This window comes from Carassius auratus, chromosome 4, assembly GCF_003368295.1.
Source record: "Carassius auratus strain Wakin chromosome 4, ASM336829v1, whole genome shotgun sequence".
Taxonomy (NCBI): domain Eukaryota; kingdom Metazoa; phylum Chordata; class Actinopteri; order Cypriniformes; family Cyprinidae; genus Carassius; species Carassius auratus.
In genome coordinates this window covers 20,410,263-20,436,083 of record NC_039246.1, presented here as the reverse complement: position 1 = coordinate 20,436,083, position 25,821 = coordinate 20,410,263, and the positions used below count along the sequence as shown (strand labels likewise).

Sequence of the window (25,821 nt, the reverse complement as noted above, 5' to 3'; positions counted from 1 at the left end):
GATTGTAAATGGGTTCGGGCTTTAAAAAAGCTGTCAATCAAAATGTATACTTGTCAGGCTCGGGCCGAAATCTGTCGGGCTTAATTTTTAAGGCCCGATTACAGCTCTAATAGGAAATCGAAATCGAATCGATTTGAGAGCTTGTGAATCGAAATCGAATCGATCTGGAACATCTGAATCGATACCCAGCCCTAGTCATTTAATTCAGACTTTTAATCACAAATCAACAAAGATCAACGTGCTTACAAAAATATTTTTATTTGTGTTTTTAAGATAACTCTTTTTGGTTTTCTTAGTGAATTCTCTTTTGTAAAATAAACAGATGCTTTTAAAAAATAATCTTTTAATATGCACGATATTAACTATATTGGTCAATTGTTACATGGTCACCAAAAAATTTAAAAAGCATGAACATTTATCATACAGTCCTAGTTTGTGGACATTAGCGCTTCCTCTTCATTGCATAAATGACTATAATAATAAAAGTGGATCTGGACAATTAATGTGGATATGTGGACAATAGAATCTAGTCTAAAGGTCTACAAAAGACATACTGTTTTTCAGAAAATGCAGTTAGCAAATCTGACCCAGGACATAGGGGAACTTCCCGTCACTAAGAAAGGAGACACTATGCCCTCATTTCCCATAAAGCACTCTACACATGGATTCATAAATGTCACAGACAGATTCGGTTTTTTAACAGATTAAGAAAGTGCACTTAAAACAGGCACAAAGAGTTTAACCCCTATATAATGAGGTATATGAAAATCAGCGAGACATGAGCCTGTGATTGCGAGGCAGGCTGCTAAAGTGCCACATTACAAAAACAGCCCAAAGGAGGAAGTGATGCTTCGGAGTAGCACTGTACCCTAATGAAACCTGATCCTACACAGACCGCCAACTTCTACAAGACCGACCGCATCGAATGTCAGTATGTTAAAAGTGAAGTGTGTAATATGCAGAGACAGCTAAAAGTAAACCATTAGTAGGATGATTTCCCAGAAGAGTTTAAACACTGTGATGCTTCAAAACATTGCTCTGTTTGTTTGAGCATCATGACAAGCCTGACGCAGTTACACTGGCTCGCTCCAAAGCGCAAGTTCGGGGTAGGACCAACGGAGGAGGACCACAGTTCTTGGAACACATGTCTGAAAACTAATAGTAAATACGAAGAAATTATTTGTGTGATTCTTTTTGAGAAAACCCTCTCTGACAGAGAAACAGAAGATGGGTCATGACCCCCACATCTCAAGCACGCCATTCAATTTGGACTAGACAAACAGCGTTGATTACAGAGCGTTATCTGTAGATTAACTTAATAAAGGCACAATAAAGGTTAAATATGGCTTAGTTACAGCTGAAACAATACGGTGCCCATTTTATGCGCCAGCCTAATCCTAAAACAACACCGCAAGAGCTCCGCCTGCATTGGGAGAGAGGGGCACAATTCAGCAGATCTGAAACATGCGACTGATGCGGAGGTGAAGCCCTGCTTGTGTCCATGGAAATAGGGCTCGAAACAAAAAAAGGCAAGAGTTTGGTCATGTTGGCCCTTTGTAATGAACATAAATAAAGATGGGATTTCATTTAAAACACCCCAGGGTTGTTCCAGCAGCCCCTGGAGACAGACTCTGCCGAGGGAGAGATGAAAAGACAGTCGTACAGCTGAGGGCCGGAGGGGGTCCTACTTCTTTTGGAACTGCTGTGCTTTTGAGCTCTTCACTTTGGCTTAACCAGCACGATTCTCATAGCCCTTTATGGTCAAACTCTGAACACATGATTACAGACCCCTGAACACGGGGTACAAGTCTGGACCAGCTGATGAGGTCTCTCCATAATAGGTTAAAACCAAGAGGAAGACACTACTGCTTTCAAGCAGTAACTGCCAAATAGTCAAACACAGTATATATATATGGTCACTAAAGTATTCTTGGGTGAATCTCACAAAACCAGTCAAGAGTCTGGCTCATATTTCAATCCTATATAAAAAGTAATACTTTATTTTTCCATTTAAATACTTTTTTTTAAAGAAATTAGTTTAATTGCAGTAAATCACCCAACCCCAAGTTAAACCACAAATAAATAAATACATTTTTAAATCAAGATTTTAATAATGTATTTATTATTATTATTATTATTATTAGGGATGAAACGAGTCACTCAACTCATGATTCGATTCACATTTATTTTTTTTTATTTTTTTTACAAACTGTGATTTAAGACATTATAAATTGAATGGGCCCTTTTATTGTTACTTGAATAAAATGCTGCATGTTTCTTTGTGAAATTGAAATAAAACACTAATAGTATACTAATATAGCTCTTGCGTAACATTGCTTTTTGTTGGTTTTGATTGCTTCTAGTGCTGCAACGACGTGTCAACGTCATCGATTACTTCGACAACAAAAATACGTCGACGCGTCACACTGTTTGTTTACATGTCGCGTAATGGTATACTGGGAATGGAGAAAGTTGCATTCTATCACAAAAACAGAGACCACTGTTATCAAAAGTATGGGAATACTTTAAGCAGCGGACAAATAAAATGGCCCTTTGTTCCCTTTGCAAAACCGATAAGGTGTACCACGGCAGCACAACTGTGATGCGCGAGTATGCCGCGAGCACCTCAGAGGGAAACATCTTGGTGCTCTCCGGTGTTACGGTTTAACTGGTTACCGTATGATCTGGTGACCAACTTCCTGGTTCAGGTCTGATATTCTTGCGCTTGCGGCATTCTGAAAAGTTGAGATGTTTTTAACTCGATGCGGTGCGGACGTGCCTGGAAAAAAACGAGCGCGTCGCTTCCATTCCTACATCGGAAATAACGAACTTGAGCGTGCATGTGAACGGCCCCTTGAAAGACAGCGCACCGCGAGACAGTCACAAACCACCGAGCTACCCCGAATCAACTCCAGATCTCTGGAAACCATGCTAAACCATAGCAGAACCCTGACTACATTTTATGATTTGTGATGCTAAAGAACATTTCATGACGTCTCAGACAACTGTAAATTTATGGCTACTGTGGTTTAATTATAAACGCGATCATAAGCTTATATTTACCATAGTGAAATAATTTTCTTTGCCTCTTGATTATTTTATACTGTAAAAACTTCAACCACATAGGTTGAGAATGAATAAAGGTTGAAATATTATATTTTTTTTCTAAAGTTATCCAAAGGATTCATTAGCTAATAAAAAAAGAACATTAGATTAATTATTTATTGTAATAAAAATATTCGTTAGATTAGTCGACAGAAAAAATAATCGTTAGTAGCAGCTCTAATTGCTTCTATTGTACTCATTTGTAAGTCACTTTAGATAAAAGCATCTACTAAATGACTACATTTAAATATAATGTTAAAGTAAATAACAAAACTAAATAGAAAACAAACTAAGGCTTTGTCTCTTTCCATTTAAAATTAGTGGCAACCACTACATTTAATCGTGATCCAAACAAAGATGCTGTATACATGCAAGATGAGCAGTTTTAAATCTAAATTAGATTGTATAATTTTAAAATTTGAAAGCAAAACCAGAATGGTTTGATTCTGCTTTGTGAAACTATACATTAAAAATATCTGCATGAAGCAGAAACAGCAGACGAACTTAACGAGCTGCAGATTCACTCTCTGCCAGCAGGTGGTGCATAAAGTGTTTCCTTGGTTTCGCTGTAAACAAAGCAGCACTGCACTTATGAACTTTAATATGCATTATATAGAGGCAAAATGAAAAGAAAAATACCATCTAAAGTCCTCAGACATACATTCATATAAACTCCTACCCCCTAAATGAATCACGATTTGTTCTATATATCTATACATCACATTATACACAAAATTGGTCTAAATTAATTATGCATAAAAAATTACTATTATGTGCTGTAATAATAAATAAATAATAATATAAGATATATATTTGTTGACATTTATGGAAAAGTTAATTGTTTACTAGCATGTCAAATTAAGCAAATGAAGTCATAAAAAGGTAACAAAATGCAGTAAACAGACAGAGCGAGATGGCTATATCATTTAACTACAATTAACTCCATTCCAACCATTACAAGACCAAATGTATGTCCATTTCTTGAAGTTCAGAAAAAGGACACTGGGATTTTTCCATACTTTAAAAGGAACTTTGACTTCAAACCATCACTGCAGAGAGGAGCACAAGCTCCCCATGTGTGTGTGCGTGTGTGTGTGTGTGCGTATGTGTGAAGCTGCAAGCCCATGAGTGATTATCTCCCAAGTCATCATGTGAAGCGTTTGGATCTAACTATAGCAGCACTACACTTCAAGAGGAGAAGACACTTGAAGCCCCCTCCCATCTCACTTCCTCTAGCAGCCCCTTTAGACTTTCAGCTGAAAAATCAGGATGCTTTATCAATCCTGCAATTCTCTTTCAAAATTCCTCCTTGGGCAAACAACAGCCAAAGTAAATGCATGTTAAAAGGTCATGTATGATTGAAAACAAAGGCCTGAGGTACCATATTTACATATTTACGATTTTGCCAGCACTAGTCTTTCTCCAGTCTACCTTAGACCATTTATAGAAACCCAGCTGTTAAAAGAGAAACTGAAGTCACAAAAAATTCAGTCTTTGGTCTGCTTAACACAAAACAAGATATTGTGACCAAAAGTGTTGACGGTAGCCATTCACTTCAATAATACAGTTTCCATACTATGAAAGTCAATGGCTACCAGCAACTGTTTGGTTGTCAACATTCTTCTAAATGTCACCCACTTTTTAATCCTTTTTTTCAGTTGTATTTACAACACTGTTCCAGAACAGTTCAATCCAAATATTGAGATGAGTGCAGCACATTTTACAGAGGACTGTTTCCTGAATCTGGGAGAGTAACCTATAATGCTGGCTGTGCACGTCGTACCGGGACACGGCATCACAGTATTGTAGGGGGCATAAGATTTCAGTCACGCACTTGAGGTATTCAGCCAATAAACACACCGCATAGCTGGCCAATAAGCATATACCTCGCTTTTCAGATGAGCACTTATATAATATTAAAATAAATGTAAAAATTCATTATACAGTTTACAATTGTTGACTGCATGTGAACTGAAAAGTTTTGTGCTGCAGCCCAGAAGCCAGAGGTGGTTTGTGAGGCAACTGTCCTTGGCATTCCCCTGTTTAAGTGGCCAACTATGTATCCCTCAAAGTCAGTTCAAGTGTGCACAAACTAAATCCAGTGCTTTGATTCTTGGGCAGCTGCTAAATAGTAAGGAACTTCGCAGTTGAGTAATGGAATAAACTAGATTTGGCATCAGGAGTCATTACCTACATAGAACTTTGGGGATTGTTAACCTACACAGGAAAATCCTTTGGTCACGTCATAAAATAAAACACTTTTGTGATATTTTTGTTGGTTGGCAGTCCCTGGTCATTAAATGCTGTAGTCATATGGAAAAGAGCAACTTGGAGACTGTTCAAAATATTTTATTTTGTGTTTGATGGAAAAAGATGTCTTTTTACTATTAACCTCCAAAAGAGAAGCAAAAACCCCAACAGCACACGCCAAAATAAATGGTCTGACTTGATGACAGCCAGCCACCCAATATTGTCTAATTGAAAACAATCACTTTGTCCAAAATCTTTGGATGTTTAGGCTAGTCAGGCAAGACAATAACATCTCATTATATAATGATTATCAAGGGATATGATAATTCAGGCTAAGCTCATTTGAAACTCTGGTCCTTAAGGAGAGCGTGACATCATTTGTTTCGCGAGTTTCTTTACAAACAGCAAAAAAGCCTCAGCTGGTTGCTAAGATAGCTTTAGACTTTAAAACAAACATTTATGCAAACCATATGCAAACTTTCTTTTCATGAGTTGCCATATCTTAAAGCATGATGTTCTGGCTATTGCCATCACAAAACTCATTATCTACTTCTAAACGTTTATAACCACATGATAACGTTTGAGTATCTGTGACGAAAACCCAAACAGTCCATCAGTGGGCTGGTTCGAAATGCAAAATATCACATGTGACCAAATAAAAACCATAATGCTGCCTTTTTTATGAGCTTGCACTAGCTCACGCAATAACAAAAGATAGGGAATATAGTCTAAGGTCTGATAACACACGTTTATTTTTGAAAGGGAAATCCAATTCACTCCCTTATAAAGCAACTCTAGCAATGATACTATGCTCCGGGACGTTTCAACCGACCCACTCCCGCCTTGCTTTCTCCTGCAGCAGAGGCCACCTAGCGAGGCTGCAGTCGGGCCCGGCTCCAACACACCACTGGAGAAATTACCCGAGAAGTAACACCACAGCTCTGAGCCCAGAGCCAGCAAGAGCCCCGCCTCCTCTCTCTACATCATCAACGCACCAGCACACAGCCACTTCCACAAAAGGAATTCCTCCTTGTGGTGTGTGTGTGTGTCACGGTGTAGAAAGAGAAAGAAGCACACAGAGCGAGAAAAAGAGGATGCATGTGCAACAATAAAAAAATTAATTAATTGAACAGGTGAAAGTGAAATGGTCATATTTGACTCTAAATTATAAAAAAAAAAAATCTGTTTTTGAATAATATATCTATATTTGATATTTAATAGTTATTTTAATATTATATTTGCATTCATCTAAAATTACCTTAAAGGGAAATAGTAATATCTATATAGCTATAGTTTAGGAATGCACATTAATCGGATTTCTAAACGCGATTACAATTACGGATGCCACAATTACATAATCGTTCAAAGCGGCAATTAATCGTTCAAATTCCACTTATGTTATTCTGCGTGCTTAAGATGCTTTTTTAAGTTTCTAAATCTTATCTTAAGCATTTTTCCATTGTTTTAATTTTAGTTTTAGTATAACATTATAACACCATGCATATTTTTTTCCTTTTTATTTAAAGAAGAAACCAATCCAACGTATAGTTGACATTTGAGGCTTGATGCTATAGAAAAGCAAAAAAAGTTGTTCAGTTATTGTCTCAGCTTGTTTATTTTCATATAATAATAAAAAAATTGAAACCAAATGGCCATTACCTACAGGTTTACAAAAACTACTAATGTTGAGGTACTCTCAATAATGGTAGCCGACTGTCCCAGGAGAGACGAAATCGTTGAATAACATTGTTATTTTGGTTTTCTTTGCACACAGAAAGTATTCTTGTAGCTTTATAGCATTCTGGTTGAACCACTGATGTGACATGGTCTATTTTAATGTCTTTACTACCTTTCTGGGCCTTGATCATGGTAGTACCCTTACTGTCTATCTTAAAAAATATCTTAATTTTTGTTCTGAATATGAACGAAAGGTCTTACCATTTTGGAAAATCATGAGAGTGAGTAATTAATGACAGGATGTTCATTTTTGGGTGAACTTTTCCTTTAAACAGTCTCTGAAATCACTGTATCTTAATATTGATGCATTTCTAGACTTTACAAAAATGCAGCAAAAAACATGCATAAAACCAAATTATATAGATACATTAAAAAAATAAAACATTTCACTAAAACAGTTATTAAACATTATAAAACAAATGATTAACCATTTAAATAATTGTTTTTCTCATTATAGTAAATAGAAACTGGGGTGAAATGACATGCATATTCTTGACACGGTTCACCCAGAGATGTGTGAGACAGCGAAAAAAAAAAAAAAAAAACTGCTCTACTGCAGGAGGCCATTGAGAGGGTTACAGCTGGACTTGAAAGAAGGGGAGGGAGAGAGAGAGAGAGAGAGAGAGAGAGAGAGAGAGAGAGAGCGCATGCAAGCAAGAGCAAAAGCCTTACTTTGCCTCGCCAGCCACTGATGACCATATATGGCCCTGGGATTCCCATGGAAAAAGCAACAGCGGGGTAGAGGTAGAGGGAAAATAAGGAAGAGATTGCAAGCATACATTGCACTTCGGCTTACACCCAGCAGCCAAAATAATACCGGCCGGCGAGAGCCAAGTTTGCTTCTATGAGCTGTGGCCATAGAGGGGGTTGCAGGCTGGTGTTAGGTCTAAACCGCCAGAGTAAACAGTACACTTGTGTAATGCTGTGGCCTCTTGTTGCCCCTGTCCTGGCATTCAGGCTATGAAAAAAAAAAAAAAAAGCAGACTATCTGCAACAATGCCATTTCTTTAGAAGTGTCAAGGGTCGCTCACACAGACAGCAGTTAAGAGTGCTTCCACACTACAGAATGAGTAAAGAGTAAAGGGTACAATTTATTTGGGTATGGACAGGACAGCGTTTCAGGACAGTGTCCTCATATTTGTTTCCCGTGCTGAAGTTTCAATCCTTTTTTAGGAAACCAGATCTTAAAACAAATCGGTTCTCAATTCCAAACTCTAGTTTTGAAGGTGGGGTAATTTGCAGGTGCCCTCACAATTGCTGAAGGTCACAGTCACCACATGTCTGTCTGTGAGCAGTGATTCCTCTAAACCAAAATCTACCAGGTGAAAGGAATAATCACATTTGTTTTTTTTGTTTTTTTTACATTTAACAGTAAACCTCTGTTGTGTAGCACCCAAAAATAAAAGATTTTAATTTTCATTAATGTTTTAGGTCTACATCTGATTGACAAAAAAAGCTTTACTGTTCATTTTTTTAAAATATCAATAGCATTTGTATTAAAACTATATTTACTGAATATACAAAAAATTAAATAAATAATAAGTAATAAGCTAAGGGTAGTTTCTGCACTTTATTTCTTATGGAATTACCCAGTTAACTTTTGCCTATTAACATGCTGGATCTATATATATATTATCACAGGAAACACAGATCAGCAATGGTGACTTCAGGGTGGCCTCGACATACCTATGCCATTTGTTTGGATGTGCATGGTTAAGGGTCCGGTCAGGTTTGAGGGCTTGCAGCAGTGTCAGCGCCTATGATCTGTCATGCTCCAGGGAGCTGCTTAATTAACATCCCTGAAAGACGAGGGTTAGGAGATGCTGAGGGCCAGCTGACTATGTGCCTTCCTCCACAGGCGGAGCTACTGCTGATGATGACAGGACATAGATCACTGGGGAGGAAGGAAGCTATGAAAGAGAGAAAGTAAGCAAGAGAAAGGCCATTTTAATGTTTTGTGTGTAAACATTAGGAAGGATGCAGTAGTTCTGGAATAGCAGATGAGTGTATTTTGCATGCGTTATTAAGCATTTGATATGATGATTGGAATTTGTAGGGTACATTTTGAATGGGGTGCTAAAAGATTTAGGTCAGCTTGAAACCAAGACTAAATTGGAATTCCACAAGAACAACTGGACCTACCTATCCAGGATTCTCATTGGTCAGTGGATGCCTACATGAGAGTTCTTTGCAGCCCAATTTAAAATGTCTTTGACTTGCCAAAAAAAAAAAAACAGTCTTCCATTTTCCTCTACATTAGGTGTGTGGAATTCTGTAGGGCAGGGGTTCTAAACTCTGGCCCTCAGTGTCCACTTTCCTGCAGAGTTTAGCTCCAACCCTAATCGAACAGGAACGTGGACCTTGAGGGCCAGAGTGGAGAACCCCAGCTGTAGGGTTTAGCTTTAACCCTTGGTGAACACACATTCAAGACTACTACTAGAAACACCCAGGCAAGTGTTTTAAAAGTTTGGAACTACACTTAGCATTTAAAATGGCCTTCCAGGAGCAGGACTGGAAACCCTTACTCCACATCCTAGCTAAACACTCTTACCAGTTGAATGAAGTGTGTAGGCGCTAAGATGATGCAAGACTAGTACAAGAGTATAAATGCACAAAAAGAGTGATAATTAAAAGCCAACTCTAGGGGTGGATGAAGATAACTTGTAACGCCTTGGTGAGGAAATGAAAAAAAATAAACACTCACTTCCTGTTGCTCTGACAAAGGGATTTTTCAACACCCTTTTCCACTCTCTCAACTGACCGCCAGAAGCAGCTGACCTTCGCCCCAAATGCCTGCTGCTGAACTGTATGCATTTGTGTACACGTTTTCCCTCATCCACTTGTATTTCTCATCTCCAATCTGTGAAAAACCCAAACAAGCATTCCGACATCTGGTGACTGCAAACTACAAGCTCTAAACATTTGATTGGCTCCATCTGGACAAGAGAGCAATTCACGATCACGTCAGCCCGCATGACGTACCACGCCCACACACACGCTGACAAGTCATTTGTAAATTTATAAGAGGTTGTCCTCTGTTGTGACTGTTGCGTGACCCTGATTCATAATGATCAAAAAAATCAAGTAAGGGTGACTACAGAGAGGATCTATCATCAAACAGGGCTTGAAAAGGTACAACAGCAAGGTAAACAAAATCACTGTTTTTGTGTTGGTCATTTCAGCTTCTAACTCTTTGTTTTTGTCAGTTTAACGCAAATTGAACATAAAACTTACACAACAGTCACCACTAGGGGTGCAAGATAAATATCAGCCAATAATTAATAATTAATCTTGTTAGTAAAGCTGGTTTTCTAATCAGTGGTAAATTCCATCATGTCGCTGATAATAAACGTGGATTTGCGTAGCTAACAACAATGTGTAGTAAACGCAGCTCTATGTGAAATCACGAAGGTGATGGAATTTACCACGGATTAGAGAACCGGCTTAACTGACAAGATGCGCATTAATTATTGGTCGATATTTATCCTCCACCCCTTTGTCAACACAACATGCAATGGTGATTCAGTTTCCAAGGTGTCCTTAGAGGGTTGAAGCATCACTTTTAACATACCGTCAGACAACAATTGTCATTTGCTTTGAGCAACATTTCTCTTATTTATACTACTCCGTACTAAAGATAACTTTTTTTGCATTAAATCCTCTGTTGGACCTCTAAACTTACACCACATCTTAATGCAATTACATTGCTGCAGTAAAGCAAATGATATCTATTTTGTCAGATTAAATCTTACACTAAAGCACGGAAGTGAGAATTACATGAGAATTCTGTGAGCTTTTATGCAGCTTCATCGTGATCTATATAAAGGATGCGTCTCGGTGATAAAACAAGTCAATTTCGGTCTTGAGTGGGGTGTAAGCAGCACATCCAAAGCTGTCAGTTTCTCACTGTTGGAAGAGATGTGTGGCACATCATTACATTCCTCTGCAAAAAGTTAATCCCGTTCTTGTAAATAAGCTACTCCGACTCGGCTCTTTGAAAGTGGTTCCTCACTTCCAAAAAAGTTTGTTTGAGCTGTTCCATAAACACATTAGAGGAGTAAATTTCAGGTAGAACATTCTTTTTCACAGAAGCGCTCATTTTAAAGTGCTTCTTGGGAGTTTAAGAGAGTTTTTTAGAAGACCTTTACTAGAATATCAAAACAAACACTGAATAAATGATGTTAATTCCAACAGACGGCTTTACTTCATGTATTCCAACACTGCAGGGATGGGCTGAGCAAAATAAAGATATTGAAGGTACTAGCCATGCGCAAACCTGCTCATCATTTGACTAATGGGTTGCCTGTTTAATTAGGCTAGTTTAAAGTTAAGTTTACCTCAAAAAACATGAACAGCAGCTTTTTACTGTTATTGCCAGATGCATTCCATGTTGGCCACTTTCAAACACATAGTGGGACCACTGATTCATGCATGCCATTTATCACTCTCCTGCAGACCTCTCTCTCCAGCCAGAGCCCTGCCCTCAATCCTTATGAGAGAAGAATAAAGAGAGAGCGAGAGAGACAGACAGAGAGAGAGGCATGTGAAGGAAAACCTACGCTGATGTCATTCCACTTGGCCCAGATCTGAGTTGACAGGTTGCTCTGCTTTTTCTGAGAACTTCCCTGGAATTCTGTAGAGTAAAACACTTGGGTCCAAAAATCAACCATCATATCCATATATAGTTCTGAAGGGAAAGCCATTCCGCAGCACTTCAACTCATTCAGTCCTAATTTGCTCACTTGTTTTCAATCACTCCTTCCCTATGTCATGAATAGTGAATGATGGTATAGGGAGTGATTTCAGAAATATGGCCTAGAATTTTCCAAATCATATCTACAGAAAGTCTCAGCATTCACTCAAAACATGACAGCCAGAGAATCCATACGAATGTGACATTCACATGGAAAGCCATTGGGTTTACAATTAATTCCTTTTACAGCTTCCTGGAAGATGATGCTGAACTAAAATGCATTGAGTGGCAATCACTTAGTGATTCGGTCCTATAAATGTCAATTAGAAAAACAAAAATCACAGAACAGCACTCACTTGTTACTGATTGGAGAGCGCATAAAAGGTTAAGACAGCAATCGTTTAGTTTGTGTACTACAAGGTGGGCTTCAAGCTCTAGTCAAAATAATTCCTTAAGCATTCTTGTGCATCAGCAATCCTCAAGTAAACCAGTTTGAACCTGCAGTGATGCTTGTCTGAAATTGTTCACCTGCTCCGCCATATAGTCATCTAAACTGACTGAGGACATTCCAGAGCTTGGTGGCAGCGCATTAGAATTAATATTTGTCTGTAAATAACGATCATTCAAAACATTTTATTATTCTGCAAGTCCAACAGTCAAACCATTTTGGAATCAAAGAAAGAAATTTGCGGCCATTCACACAGAATGTGCTCCTGTATTTATATTTTTTGTTTTATATACACAGTCACATTTCACGGTTTTATTAGCAGCCACTTGTCCACCACTTTCGTAAGATCCAGGAATTTACATTACCAGCACAACTGGAAATAATTTAGAAACCAAAATTACAAAAGCAATACTTGACGCCAATTTTAGCATGGAAGACAAGTCAACGTGTTCAGAGCCAACTGATGACCACGCGGTAGCTCTATGTCTTCAACATACTTCCTGCCCTTGATTATGGGTTCCTTTCAAACATACAACTGAAAATATCTCAACACCGCCTGCCTGACAGGGACAAACCTGCTTATTAGAAACTGTAAAACATGAACGGCTGGCGTTCCAGTTTCTAATATTAGCATGTCAATCAAGCAGTACACAGACTTTGATGACTACACAGTGACAGCCAAGTATCATTTTATTTCCTTCTTGGCATAATATTTCAATGCAACAAAAACCTAAACCGCTAACCTTTGATTAAAACCTGTACCATGATGATCTGTCTTGACAACCTCCACCCACTTCCCGTAAACAATGAATAATTGATTGACATGCAAATTACATACCCATTACACATGCATGAGAAACCTGGTGATGTGATGGACAGCATGAAAAAAAAACAATTTAAAAACAATTAACATGAATTATTTAAGACAAGATGGCATCAAAATACTTTGCACCTACTGAACCAGAAAACACCAAACTGAATGGCATTACAATTTAATAAACCACCCACTGTGTTAAACTAGATCCATAAATTATTTCATACCTTAAACACAAAACCATTGACCTGTCTTCAGCTTGTACAGTGTCTCGTAATAACCATAATTCCTTAGTTATGGTTCCGTCAAAGCCAAAATCCATGTGCTGATGCCAGTTTTTGGCTCATGGCAAAGCGCGCTCTTGCGCCAACCAAGAGGAAATAAGGACCCACACACCTAATTTATGTCAGGACTAATTTCCTTTAGGCTGGAGCTTACACACTGACGCAAAGAAAACATGACTCCATCAGCCTTTTACATAATATTACTATGACCGTCATCAGCCAAACTGACATTATGATTTAACCCAAATGGCAATGGAAATGGAAATAAAGAGAAATCCGAAAATATTAGTCAAATAATGTCTAGTATGTTTCGCAAGACAGAACAAGAACTGAATAGGCTCTACAGGGCTCCAGACTGCGACCAAATGGTCGCATTTTGCGACCAAATTTTGAGAGTGTGCGACTGAATTTTACATCCAGTCGTACATGTGCGATCAGTAGATTTGCACACGCACGCACGCAAACACACACACACACTTGCACACACTCGCGTCTCATTGAGTGATGCCTGTCTGTGAGGCGGCAAATGCGTGTGAGAAGAATAGGGAATGGCCACTGTAAGTGGCTAAAATGTGTGGAGGGGGAGGGGCCTAGAGATAATTGAGCGGGCGTAAACATCTGTGGGAAGGAAACCGAGACAAATATCATCACAACCTGATATGTGCGTGCGTCTGAGCTATGAGCAAGCGAACTATTGATTCGTTCTTCCGACCTGCGGCTAGTGTACCAGTGCCAGAGCCTAGTGTCACCGTCAGATGATGATTCAGAGTCAGAGGTTGGTGTGGCTAAAAAAGTCCGCACCAGGGCCGGCCCGTGATATAGGCAAATGCTTAGGGCGCCACTCATCCATAGGGGCGCCAGAATGAGTGAACGTGTGATTTTTTTTTAATAATAGGCTACTATTTAAAAACCATTAATTCAAAACACTTCCAAATAAAGCAAAAAATAAAAAATAAATCCGTCTCTTCAATCTTCCCCCGCCCATCGAGTGCTTGAAGTGTGTCAGAAACAGAGTGCGCGCACGATCAGTTGTTGGTAATTTGTTGTGTAGCGTGCCCGACGCCGCATCCAATGTAGACAGCACTGCTTTTGTTAACACACAGCTCGTAGAAACGGGCCTGGCAGCTCGCGCCAGTTCTAGACACGGTGAAAGTTTCCTGATTGTGACGGAAGGCCGAATTTACATGACACATTATAAATGAGCATAGTCTGCGATAGATACAGTGCCAAAAAGAAGAGAAGAGGATAAAGACAGAGGTAAAGAGATGTAGTGAAATAGCAATTTATTGCATAGGAGTAAGAAGATACTATAATTTCATGGCAGTTATTTTTACCTTAAACTTAATGTTAGCAGTTGTTCTGAGATCTGAGTCCCCAGACTGTGATTTTGTACAATCAGTTTTAAGACGCATTTTTTATTATCACTTTTTGTTTTGTTTTTTTTTTACTCTACAGTTGTGCAGTTTTGGGGGGATACAGTACAGGCCAAAAGTTTGGAAACATTACTATTTTTAATGTTTTTGAAAGAAGTTTCTTCTGCTCATCAAGCCTGCATTTATTTGATCAAAAATACAGAAAAAATGTAATATTGTGTTATATTATTACAACTTAAAATAATTTGTTTTCAATTTATTATACTTTAAATTATCATTTATTTCTGTGATGCAAAGCTGAATTTTCAGCATCATTACTCCATTCTTCAGTGTCACATGTGACATCCAGTCTATCACATGATCCTTTAGAAATCATTCTAATATGATGATTTATTATGAGTGTTGGAAACAGTTCTGCTGTAATGTGTGTGTGTGTGTGTGTGTGTGTGTGTGTGTGTGTGTGTGTGTATATATATATATATATATATATAACGAAACATACAACAACGATAAAGCATGCACACAAACTTTTTTACTATGCACATTTTTTATTCTGAGTGTATGGAATTTTGTTTACTATTTGTACTGTCATGACAGCGATGGTGCTGTCAGTTTACCTTGTTGCATCTTCAAAAGTGCAGAATAAAATGTGACACTGAATTTGAAACGGCACATTGTAATTTCTGCATCTATTATTAAAGTATTTATTAGTAATACAGTGGAAATTAGTAGATTTGGTTAGCATGTTGATTTACGGTGTGCGCCCCAAAATTTTCTGGTTGTGCCCCTAAAATTTTCAGTTGGGGGCCACTGTGCTCCTAGTGTAAAAAGTTAGTCTGGAGCCCTGCTCTATATTGAAATAATAATAATACTAATTTAAAAAAAGATTAGGTTGATTATTGTTAGAATTAGGAATATTAAGGGTAAAATTCTCACTATTAACTAGCTGCGTATTAGCATGCATATTACTACTTATAAAACACATTATTGCTTTGTTCCGCATGATCATATTAGATCCCTTAATCCTACTCAAACTTAACAACTAAGCTACCTTACTATTAATGAGCAGAAAATTAGGAGTTGGAGGCAAAAGTTGTAGTTAACAGTCAGTTAACAGTGAGAACCAGTCCCTAAACTAAAGTGTATCCAAAAAGGGCTTGAGTGTAAGCCATACTCTTTGGGCTGAATGATTTAGGAAAAACCTGTAAAATCCAGTTGTTCACACTTGAGTTTACTAGTTACAAGCACCACTTCAAAGCTCTTTTTGCATTCATAAAGTGAACAATTGTTGAAAAGAAAAATCTCTTTCCACTTAAGTTTCAAAGTCTCCATTGACACCATTTTTGACCCATTCCGTATGGTGATTATATATATATATATATATATATATATATATATATATATATATATATATATATATATATATATATATATATATATATATATATATATATATATATATATATATATATATATATTTTTTTTTTTTTAAATAGGCTATATTAAACAATACAAGAATACTGTATTATTACCATTATACTGGAAAGTATCACTAAACAAAGTTAATAAAAAAAAAAGAAATTCACAATTTAATAATCATTAAGACATAACAGCAAAAATCTAATCAATATCACAATATTGCTCAGCTCTAGTGTTAGAAATTGGGGTTAAAATGTTAAGTTTTCATAAGGGGAGAGCCCTTTATTCATTTTAGAGAACGGGTAATGAACACAGAATCACATCTCCCGGTTTCCCAGGAACCCAGGCTAATTTAAGACCAATTTAAGTCCCAAATTACCTTGACCTGCTTTTAGATTTCAGGTCCTGATGCAAAGCAACTCCTACTCCGATCAGGTGAAAAGTGGCATCCTGCAAATTCCTGTCAAATACTTATTTTACAATATGACATCCAGTTTATCTAGGCATTCTAAATAAACCTGGCATAAGCTGGCGAATTCAGCAATGGCAATTCTCCAATAAGATTCAAATGAGATTAAATAAACACCACATCCTCTTTGGTTTTGATCGTTCTGAATCACTCACATCTATTACAGCTACACAAGAATGACTGGGCTGTCCATGCTGACTCACAATATACAGAATAAAACAAGACCTCACGAACAAAAGGTTCACAACAAAAAGAGGAATCCTGAGGAGTGTTTCTTTGAGTATCAACACAAGATTTCAGCTCTGACACGCCAACTGGGCGGCTTAAGACACAGCTGGGAATCTCAGGATTCACAATGCATGCTGAGATAATCATGTTGCACTACTATGACTAGGAGCGATGACAGAGCCGTTAAAAGAATAGTTCGTTTGAAAATAAATTATTTACACCCACTCACGTGGTTACAAACCCATATGCCTTTCTTTCTACCACAAAAAAAAACAATGCTTAAGTCTACAGAGGAATCAAAGTAGTCCAAATGACACTTTGCACTTATAACAAAGTATGAATCTGAAACTGCACACCGAGTAGCTTCTTCTTCAAACAAACTTCAAGAACATCTCAACTCAATTTCTCAGAGCGTCAGAGGTTGAAAAGTCTCCAAAGGATGTACACCTCAGATAGCAGCTTTTGAATTTTGAACATACTTATTTCACATTTATGCCATGTCGCCTACTATATACAGAAGTAGGCATATTCAGATGCAGTGCATTTTTTCAAAACTAAAATGATAGATTTGTACGAGGAATATATTGTTATTTACTGATAAATCACATTGAGTGAGTTGAACATATCAATCTGATTCATGAACAAATCATTTAAACCGGTTGTGTTAATCAGATCCATTAATTCAAATATCAGATTGCGTCGCTCACTAATTCAAACACTAGCTACGTTTTCATGCAACTAAATAATTCATTTGTAATCGGATTGACGGCTCAATCGGACTGAAAAGCCTTAATGTAAACACCTTAATCTATCCGACTGGGCTCGATCAGAACCAAACTATGAGCGGATTGAAAGGGTTGATTTATTCCTTTTCTAACACAATTGAGAGCGCATGTGAGTGCTTGATCAAACTGAAAACCCGAAACAGAAATCACTGCACATGTGTAATGATGGAGAAATAGCGTAATGACGTATGACACGCAGAAATGGATCAATATAAATTCCGCTGTTTAAAACAAATGAAGAAACAGTGTAGGAGAGTGCTTATTCTGTGCAAACATTGGGAAACTATATTTGTGCGGTGTACGCATGTTAAAAAAATATCTATTCCGATATGAAGCCTGTGACATAAACGTGCACATCAACCCGATCACTTTATTCAGCGTTCAGGTAAACAACTAGGACTGGGAAAATAATTAAACGCATCTCAAACAGAGAAATGATTCAGCAGATTTTTCAAATGCATCGCGATTCTTTCTCAAGTCCATTCTGAGCTTAGTCTTGAACAACAGATGGCGCTGCATGCTTTAGAAACAGCCGTAATCTGCTTGTTTCCAAATCCTTATACTAAGTTTGGGCGATGTCTACAGTGAAAACTTTAAAATGGACAATGTTATTCCTAACACCGTTTCTACACCGGTTGCAAGTGGCCCGGCGCAACAAAATACTATAGAACCACTGATTTATCTTTATTATATATAGACAAGTCAGTAGAGCTCATTTTAATCAGTGATGCTATCTACACTGGATGTGATGCGGCATGACACCACAAATCCCTGACAGTAAACAGTCTTTAGCTGATGTGTCGCCACACGACAACTTTCACGTCCACCGTTTACCCGACCAACCCTGTCTTACACACACTTGAACCTAAAATAATCATTCAGAAAATTAGAAAAGGTTAAAGCGAATTACAAGGGTGTTCAGAGTGGACTGGGTTTACGTCATAAAAGCATTCTGAGCTGAGGTGAAATAACATGACTAAGGCGAACGCACAAGCGATCTTTCTGCATGCCTCTTCATGAGCTGCTGAGGGTGCGGAAATAAACTAGATTAGAGTTAGACTAGATTAGATTAATCTCAGAATCGATTCCAAAGAGAATTGCAATGCATTTGGAAGATCTCAGAATCTATCCATGATTAGATTATGCATCAATTTATCATCACAGCCCTACTAAACACTACATTCAGATTCATAAATCGGAATAAATTAAGTCAAATTGAAACAAATTGTGCATGTAGATGTAGCCATTGCTACTCTTCTCATGAAGACTTATTGTTATAGAACGCTTACTAGGTACAAATATTCTGTGTTTGAGTTTTATCAATAGAACGAACGTTATACAGGGTGGGAAAGACATGTGGTCAGTAAATGACAGAATTTTCATTTTTCACTAAACATGATGACAGAAATGTAATCAAATTACACTAGGGCTGTCAACGAATATTCTAAATGCGAATATATATTCGAATAGCTTAAAAAAAAAAACGAATTTCCAAGGTGAAAATTAATATTCTAATAAAAAAAAGAAATGTGGAAAAAAAGGCCCACGGTAGTAGAGGCGTGGTTGTCTGCTTTGCGAGTGGGCGATAGCGCGCCTGAGGGTTCAGGTCACAGGAGTCGAACTGTCTGGCACAGCATCACTGCTGAAAGTTGATGCGTCTTCATGGAAGATGCCAGCAAGTTCAGAACCCAACTCGACCGCAGCAGAGAAAATGCGGTAAAATTGTTGACCCGCGAGATAAAGTTGTATGCAAGCTATTTAAGATACAGTTAGCATACCATTCGACCACTAGTAACATGAGGTCACATCTCAAAAATGTGCACCCAAATGAGCATGGCATAATGTGTGGAACTCCAGCTAAACAGTCACGTCTTGACACTTAACATAACGGATACATTAATTTTGTTCATTTGTAAATTCATGAGACCGATCAGTATCGCAGATGGGGCATGCTTCGGGGAGTTCTGTCAAGCAATGGAACCGAGATTTGATTATTTATCGTTTCATGTCAAAGAAAAGTTCCATGTTTACCACAGCACAGCTCGCTCTGAACATTCAGTGTCAGTTCTATATGCTGTAAAACTTCAATTAATATTAATAACATTTGTTTCAATCACTGAATGAAGAATGCTATATTTGGAACAACAGTCGCGACCTTAAATTGCTTGCACAAAAATTTGTTTGTTCATTTAAACCATTATGCGCAGAGAACCTGAGGGTGGGAGAGCGTGAGGTCTGCAGTCTTGGACATTTCCTTGTTTTTGTGTAGGTAATACGCTGTCATATATGTTTAAACTTAAAAAGACTATCTATACAAGTAGTTATGTCTCTTTGTATTATTTTGGACTGTTATTGACGTAATGCGCGTCATTGACAACATGCGCAACCAGATGTTCCAATATTTGTGTATTTTTTATAGGGAATATTCAAACGTCATTTTTGAGCAATTTTGACAGCCCTAAGTCACACCGTCTAAGGCGTAATTTCCTTGAGCTGCTGTTTCGCTTCCTGAACGGTGTCAGATCAACTCACAAATTATTATGCCATCTCTATGCATCACCTCTTCGTACAACTGCTGAAACTACTGTTTAAAAGAAAACACGACAGACCCATGCAACAATATGCAGTCTGGCACATCTATCACAGAATGACACATTAAAAACAAAAACAAATGAACGAGAGAAATGCATTGTCGTTTGCCTAATGAGCTGCTTAATTATGCCTCATCATGTGCCTCTGTTTGGGAGTAAAACGGCGTGACTGTGGAGGTGGAGGCTGTTTTGGCTGGGGGGCTTAAGTGACAGCTGAGGAATTCTGGGACTGCTATGGTTTCCAAAGAGAGACACGACAGGAATGCGGGCACAGAACGACACAGCCACAACCCTTCCCACCCGACACACAACCACATATCTTCACCTACCTTCTTACTGAAACCTACATAAACTCTGACGGATGACAGCACTGCAGGAGATTCCACCTGTGCCATAAATGACACGTCTCAGATAACAAGGCTGCCGCCAGGCTGTGCCTACACACCGAGGCGAACAGATTATGTGCATGTAAACCTTAAATTAGAAAGATATTGTGGTTATGAAACACTCATCCTTGGAAAACATTAAGGAACAGTCTTGCAGACACCAACGCTCTGGGCCTCGAGTGTAATCTGCTGTTCCTCGCCTCTCTTTGCATACCGCCTCCACAAAGTTGTTGAGCCACTAGATAAATCCAAGCATTTTCTGGTTCACTGGAATGATTCTATACATGAAAGACACACCATATTTCTGTCATCACACCTATAAGGGAGAATTTCATGAGAATATAAGGCCTTTCGCATGGCAGGAACCTTTTATAGTACCAGAACTAATGGAACCACCCACTTTTGGGCGTTTTGGTACCAGACTACCTTTTTCGAGAACCAAATTCGCTCCTACTCCTGAGCAGGGTCTAAGCAGCACAACTGGTACTAACCCTGATGCAAGTAGACATTGATTGGCCAAAAGCGTTCGAAAAGGCCCTTAACCACCATGATAGCGATAAAAGGACGGTCACTGAAGTGAAGTGAAGTTCTTTCAATCGCTTTACGTATACGTCGTCATTCCATGTCTATTATAGTCAAACCCGCGAGACACGACAAAAACACAGCTTCGATCCCAGCGTCCTTCATCCTCCTGTTGTTATTCTTCTTTGTTAACGTTGTTGAACGCCGCGCACAACTGACATTGCTGTGGACCAGCTTATGTCACATCCTAGCATACATGGTCAGTGCGAATGCAACCCTTTAAATGGTACTGGGAAATAGCTTGTGCCAAATCGTCCCAGGACTTTAGTACTGTACATTTAGTTCTGGAACTAAAGGGGAGTGAAAGGCCCTCACGTCAAACTGGGTAACATTTCACATGATTAGAAGCATAAAAACTAATTTACTTTGTTCTAAGTAAATAGTTTCATAGCACTCTAAATAGTTTGTTATAAATCATTACACATTTTTTTTTTTTTATTATATCAGAGAAATAATGTCAGTACACAGGTTGTTAAATTTTTTATGCAAAATGTGTTTGAATATAGTTATAAACATTAAAAAAAATTAAATGCATATATTTTAAGGACCTTTTTTAACAACTATTAAAACACTGCATTGATGTCGAAAAACTTTTTAAGCTACATTTTAAAATTATATTACGGAAATGTCAAATCAAAGGTTGTAAAAATAGCCTTCATTAAAGCATACATTGCTATACATCTGATAAAAAAAATATAATCATATTATGGAAATGATGCAAAAACAACGGTTGTTCACAATCAATATTTACTCAAACTTACTATTAATGTTACACTTATGACTCACTTATTTACAGCAATGGCTGTAAAAAAAAAAAATTCTTTAATTACTTGAGTTTGGGGGGTGTATATTTACCTGGGCTTTTCAATGTTCACTAATTTATGGATCATTTCTAGTCATTTTTAAAAATCATCTTCTACATTTTTGTAACAATTGAGAAGCACAAGGAATTGGGAGCAAAAAAGGAAGATCACAACATGATGCAAGACTGATTCAAACATGCACATGCACTACAAACTATGTCATGTCTTTGACAAAGTGAGAGACTTTCGATTTGAAACCTCAATCTGCACAACATGAGCAAAGAACAGACAACAGAAGCCCATGCCGGGTTTCTTAACTATGAGATTGAGCAGCCCAGAATGTGGGTTGACTGGGTGCTAAAGTTAGCGCTCTTGCACTTGCCTGCAGGCCAGTCTGCATGTGATATTTATAACCCCAGCCATACTGCTACTGTAATCACTGGAACCAGCACACCATGACCCTCCCTGGATAAACACAGCAGTGTGCTGAAAGTGAGGTCACTACCTGTTTCAGCACAGATGCAGGGAAACTGTCCCGATGGGGACGAATCATAAACCCAATCAGGTCCCAGTGCTACCTTCAAGTATGAGTCACATGCTTTTAATCTTCAACAAAGCATTAGGCTAAGTTCTGCGACTAATATGAAAATGAGCAGTAAATACTTCGTTTTGCATGAGTAAAAACAATTAAACCTAATTGTAGCTCAGTCAAAACATTGCTATGAGTAAACTACACTACATAGGGGATGCAGCTGTCTATTTCCTCCTCCTAGACCCTGTGTGTGAAACCAGGGTATGCTGGGAGAGCCCAGGGTGACCAAAACACTGCCTGAACCAACTTTTGCTGGTGTGAACACTCTAAAGTGAAGCTGAGGACTGGCAAGTGTAAAGATATCAAAATAAAAGGGAATTGTTCAATTCGAAGTCCTGCAGCGCAACACTCATGCATTTAAACAGGGGAACACAATAAAAGTGTAATTAATCATTGTGTACTAGCGAAATTGAGCAACAACAGGACAAGCCGCTTGTTTAATCCTCAGGTTTTTCTAGTAAATGTAAATGCTACATCCGCAACAACAACTTACTCAGTTTTTGTAATAATAAAAACGGAAAAGCGAACAAGTCACATACGAGATCATCAAATAGTCCGATGACAGCTCTTCACTAAGATATGTACGCATTGATTTGATGCCAGTAACAAAATGCAGGAAGCATCTTCTCCTCTACTTGAAAAGTTTCATATTTTTAGAAGCCATCCCACAAACTACATACAATTATACTGTTAGTTGCAACCAATTCCCCTTGTTAGAGGAGACCTGTGACCCATTTTTGTGAACACGCAAATTCTCATTTCTTGATGCAATCATCAAACAAAGCAAAATTTCAAGAGCTAGTACATGCACATGATTTATATACAAAACCCCAACACAACTCAACTTATGCGTCTTCTACAGCGAGATCAGCATGTTTAAAAGCAAATACCATTCGCTATGAACTCACTCACTGCCTGCAGGTCACATGCTAAAACTCTCCATGACCGCATACATAAACACACACAGCAGACCCAATAGAGAAAGGAGCCTCTCCAGTCATGGTTAGGTCTCAAGAGCTGCATCCAAATTCTTTCCTCCCCCTGTCTGAACACCGGCCCAAAAAAAGGCAAGTGCTTTTAAACGCACGAGCCTGTACAGACAACCTCCTGCAGTCACTTACAGCCCACAAGACTCACTGTAGGGCTTTAGATATTACGGTTTTCAATGTCACATGCCACTTTTTCCAGCTCAAATTGCATGATACTTCTAGACTAGACTATTGTGACATATCGAACTGTTAATTTAATGCTCTTTGGCTTTGAATTACTCAATAGACTTTCCTTAGCAATAACATTTTAAGATAATATACGTACATTAACAGGTAAATATGAAGCACAAAATGTAGTTGTGCCTTCATATTTTCCTAGAAAAAAAACGATTGATAAATTGACAAATTGCATTCGCTCGCAACCACACTCATATCTTTGCCAGTACCTCACATACTTTTTTTGCAAAAACATTAATGCGTGAAACGGTTATTAGTGAAAAAACTAAAGTGACGCATCTTTCACGGACGTTTACAGTCAAGCCAAGGAAACAACGTCTTAAAGCTACAGTTCACTAATAATTCATGGAAAACTGTGTCAGGATTTACTTGAATCTATGGAGTTTCCAAACGTACTGACTTAGAGTACTTTTTTCTCATTGTGGATGACAAGAAAGAATAATTTAACGTTAGAGAACTGACAGCGCAAGTCGCCATTGTATGAAAAAGACTCTTTGAAAGAGAATGGTGACTGGAGCGGTCATTCTGACAAATATAATCCTTGAAGTTTCACACGAGTAAATCAGAAACACGGGTTTGTTACAACATGAACGACTAACTTATATTATTAAAGCATTGTAGTTTTTCAAACGGATTATTCGTTTTAAACCGCGCGACTTTTACCTTTATCGCGCTCGGTCTCGTTTTAATATAATAACTCACCCTCCCACACACAAAAAAAAAAACCCTATTACACAGAATCTTCACCCATAAAGCCACATTTTCAGTTGGTAATCTCAAACGCAACATACGTGTCAACCATCTAGCCTCTTTCCAAATAACGTTACACAGCCGTGCTAACTGGTTGCTATGCGCTTTAACAGCGTAATTTCAATGGTGACCCGCGGATCAAAACACATCTACGAGTCGGCTCCGTGAATCCGTACATAACATAACCCACGCACATTCACCAGTTTAGTTTATTAACAGATTCAACGGTTACTGTGCTGTAGATCTACTTACACCTAGATGCTAACAGGCTAATCAGTAGCTAACACACACACACACCCGAGGATCGGTCAAGACAGTCCTCTTCCTGCCCTCACAAACTCATTTACACACAAATATGATTATTCTGGCTTCATTGATCCGGCACAGTGCGCGTAAAAGCTAATACCCGTTTCAATCAGAGCCTGATTAGCTTCAGCGGCTAACGTTACGTGGTTCCGCAAAACGGCCCGCCGAAGAGGATGATGATGATGACGGTGGTGGTGTCGGTCTGAGTAAACACAGCCAGCCAGCAAACCGTCCCGAGACACGGCTCTGAGCCGCTCTTAACTCACCTGGTGCAGAGCAGTGAGTCCGTCAACATTGGCGTAGTTGATGTCCGCGCCGCGGTCGAGCATCCGCAGCACCTCCTCTGTATCGCCGCTCGAGCAGGCGGCCAGAAACACGGCGCCTTCGTCGAACTTCACCTTCGTCTTCTTCTTCTTCAGGACGGGCGGCTCGAGGTCCGTCTCCGATCCTATCCAGCGCTTCAACTGCTCGTTCCTCTTCTGCTTGGCGTCCGCCATCTTCATCCCCTCTTTAGCCTGGCGCTTCTTATCTGTCTCGGCTGGAAGATATACTTTATACTGCCACTATCCCGACACGGCGCGCTGGGGCGTGGGAGGGGGGTTAGGCTCAAAACCTGCTCGATGCCGAAATATCGCGAGAGCGAGCGACGTCAGCCACGGAGCTGCAGCATGACGTCATTTATACGGGGCAGCAAAGGGAAAATGCACAGCAGTTGTCTACATACAAAGGTGCTGTTTAGGGTTGATACAGAACACGGGGAAGTAGTATTAAATATATGATTACATAAAACAAACAAACCTATAAAAAATGTGTTTTGGCAGAGCTGTATTAGAGTGTCGTATTGCATGCAAAAAAAAAGAAAAGAAAATATTTGTATATGCAAAATAATTGTAAGGGTGGGGAATGCACCAATATATGTTTGTTCATCAACTCAGACATTTAAAACGCCTTTATGACTGAAATGGAAACCCCGGCAGTTA

The 25,821-nt window shown here is 38.6% G+C and overlaps 1 protein-coding gene across 7 annotated transcripts in view; it reads right to left on the bottom strand.

Moving 5' to 3' along the window:
• LOC113062096 (protein phosphatase 1 regulatory subunit 12A) overlaps positions 1-25,446 on the bottom strand; it is a 68,382-nt gene extending 42,936 nt beyond the window's left edge. For 6 of the 7 annotated variants that reach the window (XM_026231676.1, XM_026231697.1, XM_026231722.1 and 3 more), the window contains exon 1: positions 25,108-25,446. In XM_026231676.1, coding sequence (XP_026087461.1) covers positions 25,108-25,344 — 237 coding nt within the window. In that variant the 5' untranslated portion in view covers positions 25,345-25,446. The remainder of the gene's footprint in view (positions 1-25,107) is intronic. The other variant, XM_026231687.1, reaches the window with a different exon arrangement.
• Between the last annotated feature and the right edge of the window lie 375 nt (positions 25,447-25,821).